General features: G+C 28.4%; 1 protein-coding gene across 1 annotated transcript in view; it reads left to right on the forward strand.

Annotated features, from left to right (window-relative positions):
* Positions 1–10304, forward strand: part of LOC142325715 (nephrin-like) — an 885014-nt gene extending 874710 nt beyond the window's left edge. Inside the window, exons 12-14 of the mRNA XM_075367746.1 lie at positions 2016–2249; positions 4191–4264; positions 9991–10304. Coding sequence (XP_075223861.1) covers positions 2016–2249; positions 4191–4264; positions 9991–10170 — 488 coding nt within the window. The 3' untranslated portion in view covers positions 10171–10304. The remainder of the gene's footprint in view (positions 1–2015; positions 2250–4190; positions 4265–9990) is intronic.
* Positions 10305–10594: the final 290 nt, after the last annotated feature.

A 10594-nucleotide genomic window follows, 5' to 3' on the forward strand; every position in this document is an offset into this window, starting at 1 on the left:
CGGGGTAATGTTCGTACATTAGTATGTAAGAAAGATCGTTTGGATCGGCACCCAAATTATTTGGCGGTCAATTTATTAGATAACACAATCAGTGATTTTTCAAGATTGCTGAGGAACAATATTCTTGGTTTCCCTTATCGTTTCAATTAGATGACTTAGTCCGGCCTTACGGAGTGCTTTTTTTCATTTCTGTCATTCCATTGTTATTGTTAAGTCACCAGCCGCTGGGTCCGTGACTACGTAATGTTAGTTCAAATAAATCATATTTACTTATTGTTCAATTATCTTTCTGAACAGATTGTAAAGTTGCTGTGACGTTATAATAAAAAAAAACCTATGTAGTATGTATGTGTGTTTGGCGTAGTTGAAGATTATTAACGTTTTGTTGGGAAAAGAGATTTTGATGAAAATTAACACATAAACTCAGTATATAGGTCAATTTGTTGGTAAAAATTTTGGGTCAATTTTCTCGAAATTTTGCAACCATAACCCCATTATATGTTTAGTTCAGTATATGCATGAATGATTATTTTACAATTTATAAAAAAATATCCCTGAAAATCGACAAAAAAAAATTATATTTTCCTAGGCAAATAAATAGAGCAAGTGACCCAAAAAATACTTTGAGGGCAATATTAGGGGTGAAGGTTAAAAATATTGATTTTTTTTAAAACTTTTTTGAATCAAATTTCAACAATAATATTGTAATAAAATTTCATCATCATTCACCCGTCACCAGCAAAAAAGACATATTAGGTAACTATTTATTAGCTGGATATTTTTCAGTGAAATTTTTTTTATTTTCTACAGTTTAAAATAGTTACGTAAAAACATCAAAAAACTTTTTTAGAAAGTGATTTTTGAGGTGGTGGAGCAGAAAAAATACCGATTTCTTGAATTTTTTAAACTTTTTTCGGTTTATTTAAACATACAATGATAGTTTAAAAATAAAACTTCATTTTAAGTTTTCCTCCACAAAAAAGAATTTTCAGGTTACTTTTTTCATTTATCATTATTTTTTCCTTACATAAGAATAAATAACCAACCCCAGAAAAGTATTTCAACCATGTTGTCAGCTTTTTTCCCTAAATGCCTAATTATAATTCCTTAAAAATTTAAATGGCCATCTAGTTTTTCCTTTTAACTAAAATTCTTCTGAATTATTTTTGTAGATATTCTTATTTTCAAATTTATTCAATAACCGTTCAGCATAACTTTGTATTTTTTTTTTTATTAGAAAATGTGATCTAATCTGACTCAAAATATTAAACGAAAAGTTACTCTATAAAGCACGATAAGCTCTCTTTTCAAGCTTATTTTTTTTAAATCTCCCAAACTACTTTATTAACTTCATTGAAATTTAGATATTATGTAGTAATTTATCTGATGTTGTGGATGTAAAATTTTTCTGAAGATTGGTCTAAATTTTTAGAAGAATTTAAGGTCGAAAAGAATTTGAGTGGGACAGTTTATAAACGTCTTTGGTTATGATGCTGCAAATTGGAACATTGACGTTTCTTTATCTTTAATATCTATTGTTAGGAACATTTATCCAAATTAAAAAAAATATATATTAAAATATTAAAACCAAATTAGATTAACAAAAATTTGGTCTTCTTGCGCAGAACTGCTCAAGAGTTTTTTATTCATACTATCTCTATGAATTCGTTAGATATATAAAAGAATTATACATAATTTTTTATAGGTTATTTTTTTTTTATCGTAAATTTTCCAAGAACTGTATTTTTTTACCGGTTATCTTGTGTCCTAGTAAACCAGTTCTATTTTTTCCGATAGTCTTTTATTCACTGTTTTCTTATAAATTGATTTGTTTAACTCATCTAAAATATTCATTAAATAATATGTTGTAAAAGGATAATTCTCTAATAAAAACACCCATTTTATATTAATTAATCAACTATGAATTTTCTTTATGTTATTTAAAAAAACAGATTAATATTTGTAATATAATTCTTTTCTTATTAAATTTTTTACAATAACGTTTTTTATTTCAGCTGGGGATGCAGAATTAGCATTATCATCAGTTCTTGGAGGTGCAATTGGTGCGACGTTGACTATATTATTACTTATAATTTGTATAATTTTACTGGCAAGATTTCGGCGTAATCTAAGTGATACACAATCGGCCTCATTATCGTTAGATAAGAGTGTTCCTCCAGAAGCAGAAAAAGTCACAACTCGTGATTTAGCTGATGAAAAAGATCCTGATATAATTCCTGCAAAATATGGTAAGTTATAAGTAAAATTTAAATCAATAATAGTATAAATGCGTATTTTCTTGTTCATATTTCATGTTATTTTTTTTAACTGATTTTTGTTGCGTACAATTTTTTTTTATTTACATAAATTATTTTTTATAAATATTCAATTTTAATTATCAATAAAGTTTTGAATGGTTTTTTTCTATACATACAATTAATTTGATTTGCAATAATAGAACAGTAACTTTTTCTATGATTAATTATGCAAATGAGCATGAGTATTATCAAAAGAAATGCAGTTGATAAGTGAATTGTGATATTAATCCCTACATTAATATCACTATTAACTGCAGTAGGAGAAAATGAATATTTACTCCTACTGCAGTTCATAGAACATTTAAAAATTTTATTACTAAAATATATAATACTAGCAAATACCCTGTTTGAATTTTGAAAATCGGAAGATTGGTTACGAAGATATAACAAAATTTCCGAATAACCGTGATCTGTTAAAACGGGAGTGTACCTGATACATGCAAAAGTTAGCTTTCAACATTCTAACAAACACTAAGGTTGAATTTTGAAAATCGCACGATTGTTTGTAGAGATATTATAACAGCATCCCCTTGCACCTCCCAAAACAGCACCCGAGGGGCACCCATTTGTTACCAGTTGATGGTGATGATTGATCTAGCCTCCCACGAGGTGTTTGCATACCTCACTTCTTTAGCCTCACACGCAGTCTCCACTGGAATCCTATTAATATTATACAGAGATTTTTTTGATTTATTTAATATTATTCTATTTAACGTAAATGTAGTTCTAATAATTTTGTTATTCATTTGATTGATTTGAGTCATTCTGTTCAAACCCAGCTAACAGTGAAAGAGGCTCACAGTTCACAGTTCATTAATTCAATTCATTAAAATTTGTGTCTCAACTGGCAAATCTGCACTACTATATATATACTGCACTACTATATATATATATTTTCGAGATTTATCGAGGTGAAATATATTTAAAAACCTTCTCAGTTACGCCAAGAAGCATGGGTAAAATTTGGTTGCGATTAATCGATTAATTTTTTTGTTTATCCCGTCCAAACAAAAACCCTCTTAACTTTTTTACCTTTTATACAACAATATAGACAGAAAAAAAACTACTGACTACTTTTTAAAATAACTCGAATTCAAAACTTGTTTAAAGCTACAATCAAATTATCTTAATACTTCAGTTATTACCAATTTTCTAAGAATTTTTATCTAGGCACTTTCTTTGAATTTTTAGTAGTTTCTCCATGAAGAATTATGAAAATAAGATACGAACAATTGAAAGGTGCGTGACGGAACAGTTTATATATTACTTGTATAATTTCATAAACCATCGATACGGGAAATAAACGACGTTGTTTCAGTAAAAATAAAATTTTGTTCTCATTTCACTTCTTTGAAGAAAATCTCATTGCAAACTGGATTCGATGAAGAAGAAGGGTACATTACATCAGTGGCTCGTCACTACAGCATATTGGTAACGAGTATTGTTCATAACCAGGACTGTCCTAATGTACTCGACAAAGTATACTAAAGAATTAATGAAATATTAATGTACTGGATATTTTAAAAGAGACGTCAGTAGATGAAAAAGTATAATAAAGAAAAAAATAATACTACGTAGTGTAGGAATTTCAGTAAATTTAAAAAGTTAACTAAGAAAATATTAAAAATATTATGTTTTATAACAAAGGAATAGTTATTATAATTATGCAGTGTTTTAATCGTCTTTCAAGGAAAACCTTACAAGCAAAACTGGAATTTACAATGAGATATAAAAAATATTTTCCACTCTTTCGGATAAAAATTCTGGTTATTCACCACAGAATTTAATTATTTTTTATATTATATATCTCATTCATTGTGTGATAATTTGTTGAGGAAAAATAATAATAATAACGTTAACATCTTTTTACAGAACCAGTCTTAGGTAATGGAACAATTCAAAGAGTTCCTCCATGTGAAGAACCTTCACCATGGCCTACACAACAGGTAATTACGAGTTTTTATATGTTTACCGCAATATAACATTCAGTAACTGTAAAAAAAAAATTGTAACTTTTATAAGATTGATTTATTTACTACTTTAAGCAACATGTCTTTTCACAATATTCTATTTTATGGATTAGAGAACTGTTTAAACTTTTTTTTTTTTTTGATTTAATGTTAAAATATTTTGCACAAATTTTCCCTGTCAGATGAAATATATTAAGAAATTTATGCGAAAAAAGAATTAATGAAAAAAAATATATAAAGGATTCAGTCGACAACGTCATTTTAAATCTGAAATATTTATTTTATATATTCAGTATTTAGTACATAACCATTTGTTTTTCTGCTTCTTAACGTATTACACATCTGTTGTCTCACTGTTACTCTAAAACAGAAATTTCATATTGACAGATTTATTTTATAACAAAAAAAGCTTGAAATTTGATATGTTAGTGATTTTTTCGAATTAAATAAACTCATTATTAATTATTATTTATTTCACTAATTGTAAAAGAAAATTCATTTCAATTTGATATTTTAAATTAAAATTTCTTTTCAATTTAAATTATTAAAAATAATATATTTTTTTTATCTACAGGCTGTTTAGCTTTTATTAACATTTTCGCAAACACTGAAACGTACATTTCTGATTAATTTTATTATGTTAATAAAAAATAACTCAACGTAATTTTTAAAATGTGATAAAGATACTTTCTTAGCATAGAACTAAATCGATGGCAGTTTTATTCTATTACTTTCATTTCTTCTTCGGTGCGTAATAAAATGTACATTATAATTTGAGCTATTGTTATACAGATCGAACCATGGGAATCTGTCGATTTTTAAAATAAATAGGTTGGAAATCCTGACATGTATTTGGGGAATGAAACTGAATGTGACCTTGTATATTTGATGCTATTTCAATAATGATAGAACAATAAAATGACAAATCAGGCTTAGGAGCCTCTATATCGCGTAACCTATAAATGGAAACCGCGCGAAAATTCTGGCCGCGAAAGTGACCGTTTTCGCAATTAAATTTTGTTAAAACTATAAAAAGCTAGACAATACCTTACACCGTCCCACGAAGAGACCACAATTTCATTTAGTCATCATATGCGACTCCCTCCGGAGAACGGGGCGTATTTCTCCCTTAAAATAACTAGGGCTCCGCTAGGGGCACTCCTGCTAGCCCATAGGTGCTGGTATCGAAAGGACTTCAGCAGATGGACTGAAGGGGAATCACGCCGGGATTACTAGGCTCAAAATCTTAGTCTCTCACGGTCCAGTAAACAAATTTCACGCTGGTCCATACGGATAGGAACGCAAATTACCAAATCCGTCCATAAATAAAACTTAAAATTTATAACCGCCACTAAATAACCGATGAAATCCGCCCGATAATAGAAAGATACAGCAGCAAGGGACATTTTCCAGGCTCTGCGATCTGTAGGGAGTAATATTGAAACTCCCTCCATTCTTGCGGTATAGATAGAACAATGCAGTCTTCTATTTTTGTTCGTAGTAGAAACATATTTTAAAAATTGTGATTTCGTTATATTTAACAATCATTTTTCCACCGGTATTTAGATATTCTGCGTCATGGTACCATTACCAGCCGCATGTTATGGATAAACAAGTTCCGATGTACTACTTCTGAACCAGTACTTCAGTAGAATCAGGTAGGTAATAAGAAGTAACCCTCAGCGTTTAGAAAGCATGACGAAGTGTTCGTTACCTCAGTCAAAAAAATTTGCACAAGCCTTTGTACCTTCATCCATATAAAACGATAGTGGTACATTTTAGAGCTAAGAGAGTGTGGCCAAGCAAATTAAGCCATATTCAGTGAGAATTTTCGTAACTTTTTGTACGATGAAACGATGTTATTAATGAGTGGCGACACACAATTTTATTTATCGGGCACAAAGAACAAACAAAAAATTGTTAATATTTTGATTCCAGTCTCAAGCAGTTTTATATACTTTCTCTTGAAAATTACGTGAAATGTTTGGTGTGCTATGAACATTTTTGGAATCATAGACTCTTATTCTTTAGGAGAAGGAGAACAAATCGTTAAACTCTATTTTGTTCGGTACACAACAAGCAATTCCTTGCTCTTGAATTGTATTGCTGAGGGATTAACTTGAACCTGTTGTTCCGTCAGGATGAACCAACAGCTCTTACTATCTGAACAACCAAACAGATGACTCAACAGTTTCCAGACCGTGTAATTTCTTGAGGAAGAGATGTTATATAGCCGGTATGTTCATAGATATGTTAGTACACAACTGTTTTCTCTGGAGTTACTTGGAGTCTAAAGAATTCATCAGTAAACCTAAGAATATTAATGAATTCAAGGGTTTTGTACAAGATGCAGCCATACTAGACAACGTTACATAAGTACAGATAGGAAATGGAAATGGCAGGACAAATTGCAACAGTATATATCAAATAATGGAGATTATTTGACCGATATGATATTTAAAAAATAAAATTAACCCTTCAAATAGCATTCAATTTACTGTAGTATGGTAAGTTATTTATAATAAATAAGTTACTTATTAATAAATAAGTAAGTTATTTTCTTATATTTTTATTTTAATTTTCAAGATCGTCAGGTTCCTATAGTTCACTCTGTATGTAACTTCCAAAATAATATTGTGATGTGAGTAAGAAATCATGATAATATTTTGCACAGAACTGTCAGTTCTATTTAATAACAATGAATGCTGCTTCGTTTAAGCTGAAGTTACATATATATCTAACGTAAGTTACGGTTTAATTTCTAATTGGAGAAAAATATAAATAATACTGCTGTTTTGGTAAGTTTTCTTAACTATTTACAATACAGTAATCATTATTATACAGAAGTTTAAGATTTATATATTTTAATTGATGAAATGTATGTAGGATAGATATATTTTTTTTCTGACTAAACTTTCTGTTAAGTTTAGCTGTTTTATATTTAAATTATCACTTGGTATTCACTTCTCCAGTGGCTTTTCCTACTTTTATTCATGCAAGTTTTCTATTTTTAAAATATCGCTTCAGAACTTTGCCTTTGATCATTCTCTTTTCTATTACTTATTCCCTATTTATCATAAGGTTAATTTTTTCTCTACCATTTTTAACATATTCAACCACTTCAATTTAAAACAAAGAATGTGCAGTGTAGTTTTTCATGAGGCTACATTGTAATAAAATATATAATTTAAAACATTTCCTATATTTTTTTATGAGTTATGTTTCATAACTTGGTTGATAACTAGAAAACCATTTACGTAAACCTTTTAAATATCATAAAAAGACGTAATAATCATAATTCTCAAATAGTTTGGTGAATAAACATTCACTAAGATTTTACTGACTTAACTGATTGAAATATGTCCATAAAATTGGTAAAATTGGCATGAAAATAGTAATACAGATGAATTCAACATAAAACTTCAATTTTCGCTTTGGTTTTATGTATTTGAATGTTTTTCGATATTTATATATTATTTAAAATAGAGTAGTAATTTAAATGAATTTATCATTAAGAAAATAAAAGGAAAAAATATATATTATATTATTTGATATAAATTAAATTATTTTGCTTTATTTACTGGGATAATGGAGCAACCAAGTGAACAACAAGTGGAACAACACGTGTATTTTAAGAAGATAAAAAAATAACCCAGGTTAAGCCTAATTTAGTACAGTTAACTTGAAAATGTAATGAAAATTAAATGTTATAATAATAAACTTAAAATAATATGTATTTAATTTAATTATAATTAAATTCAATAGGAATTTTTTTACCGAAAACCTCATCTTGTTTTAATTCTTTGTAATTTTCATAATGATTTTGAGTCAGTAAATCAAGTCATCATGAATATGTTGATATTAGGGGTGCAACATCATATTATTATGTTTTACTACTTTACGACTTTCACAAATTCATTTCATTGCTTATTTGTGTCACTTACACCAGTTCTATTTTCATAATCGATTTTTGTTTTGTAAATTCAGAAGCTGCAACAGTTCCGATGTACTCTGTAATTTCATTCACAATCATTATGTGATGACTAGGGACTTTTACGTGGTTCAATTCCATCTTAAATTATTCTGAGTTTTGACTTTTCCTTTCCACCAACAATCGTTTTTTAAAAATATTATTACTCAACTCTTTCTGAATTCAGTATATTTCTTTCTTTGTCAAGTAGAACATTATTCTAGTTAATTCTTAATGATAGTGGTACATGACGTATCGAATATAATTACAGAATTACGTGTGGAAAACTCTTCAATGACCAATATAGGTGGTTCTGGGAGTAAGATGAAGATCACAAGCAAACAATGGAACTTTATTCCTTGATTTTAAGCGCTCTGATACCATAAACTCGTAGAATTTTGTCTGCAAAATTAAAAGATGTACAATTTTCCGTTAAATCCAAATTCCGCAAGATCGAGTTCCTTAAGACTGGTATTTTACTGAACTGCACATTCATCTATCTTGATAATTGTTTTTAAATGAAATATAATTTGGAAAAGTAGAATCAATATTTAATAAAATAAAAAGCACCACATTATGTTGTAAAAATATTATTAGAACCATACCGAGAGGAATGAAAGTTTGTGTGGTAGAGGTAGATAGCAGCAGCCCACGTATTGTAACTTTTTTATCTTCATTGTAATTGTACAACCAACAAACAAATAAACCGTTTGATTGCTTTTTTTGTATTGTTTGTAGTTTTTTTTATAAGTAAATTATTCTATTACAGTTATCCAATTAAATTGTTAATTTGTTTAAATTAGTAAGACTGCTTTTTAAGAGATATAGCCTTAAAACGAGATTTTTTTCTTTCTTATCTATGAACATCCCACAGTAATTTTCAATGTATAATTTACCTTTTTTCTTTAATAGGATCAAATTATATTAAATAGTTTCTTCGTTGTCTATTTTCACCTTTCATAATTCATTAACGATATAGAATAAGTTTTCTTATCAATATGTACACGGTATCTAGACAGAGTTCTTATCTTTCAAAAAGCATAGCCTAATTTTATTCTATGAATTTTAAAAATCAAAGTTTTATTAATTTAAGGACTTTTTAATCTTTATGCAAGAATTTATTATTTAAATAAAATGTTATTTTATATCAATGAAATTCTTATTTTGAATATTAAAATAAACAACTGTAATATTTTTTTTATGATTTAGACCAGTGGTTCCCAAACTTTTCCGAGTCGTGGCGCTCTTTTTCAATTATAATTTTTCCATGGCGCCCTACCCTAAGTAAAAGTATGACTACTCGTAAGTAAGAGATAAAAACAAATAAATTTCGTGGATCTTCATTATTTTATTTTACATTATTAACATTACGTTAATAATGATAAATGCCTTGCGATTCAATTAATTATAAAGCTTTTACAATATTTACGGCTCCTTGTGAAGAGACCGCGGCTCCCCGGGGCACCGCGGCGCACAGTTAAGGAATCACTGATTTTGATAGTTTTTTATTTTTTTAAATTTTTACAAATAATTTTTTAAATTATATAATTAGAACTGAATTCAAAAAGCTAAATCTAAAGTTAGACATTTAGATTTAGGTTTTTTTAACAAAAAAGAAAGTTTACTCTCAGAAAACGAAGATTTAATCTTGTAGTGTCAATACTCAATTTTCTGTATACAGAGAACAGTCGGTATTTTATTAGTAAAACACATTATTTCTTTTTTTTTTCAGTACTCATGGGAGTTGAGGCCGAAAGAACTACGGCTTGAAACACTTGCTGGCCCCACCGGACCGGGTTCAGGTACGGGAGCAGCGCCGGCTCCTGGTCCGGGTGGTAAAGACTTCGAACTAAATGGTACAGCAATCAAAGAACGGTTGATGGCAAGTAGATTACCAGAAAGTTGTGTATGATCCCTCTGGTAGACAAATCTACAAAAAATACTATTGTGTACTGTGTCATATAACGTTTTGTAATTTTTACTACTAATAAATATATATATATAATATATATTTAAAGTATATAAATATAGTAATGTCCAGTGAGAGTGCGGTTACTGAATAAGTAAGTCTCTGTGATAGTCTGCCATCATCAAATCCAACGGTCTATTTAAGTTAACGTTAACGAATGATACAACAAAAGATTAAATAAATAAATTGAAAAAAATTATCAAAATATTAATGTTTTGTGTTCAGGTAATTTGATTTAAGAAATGAACTTAAATACATTAGTAAATGTAGTTTTTATTTAATAATATTAAGTTACATTTATAGTAATTAAATTTATTTGAAATAGTAAAATGATGGTTTTGTAAACTCAATGAAATGTCACTGACTA

The sequence above is a fragment of the Lycorma delicatula genome, chromosome 5 (genome assembly GCF_047948215.1).
Source record: "Lycorma delicatula isolate Av1 chromosome 5, ASM4794821v1, whole genome shotgun sequence".
NCBI lineage: Eukaryota > Metazoa > Arthropoda > Insecta > Hemiptera > Fulgoridae > Lycorma > Lycorma delicatula.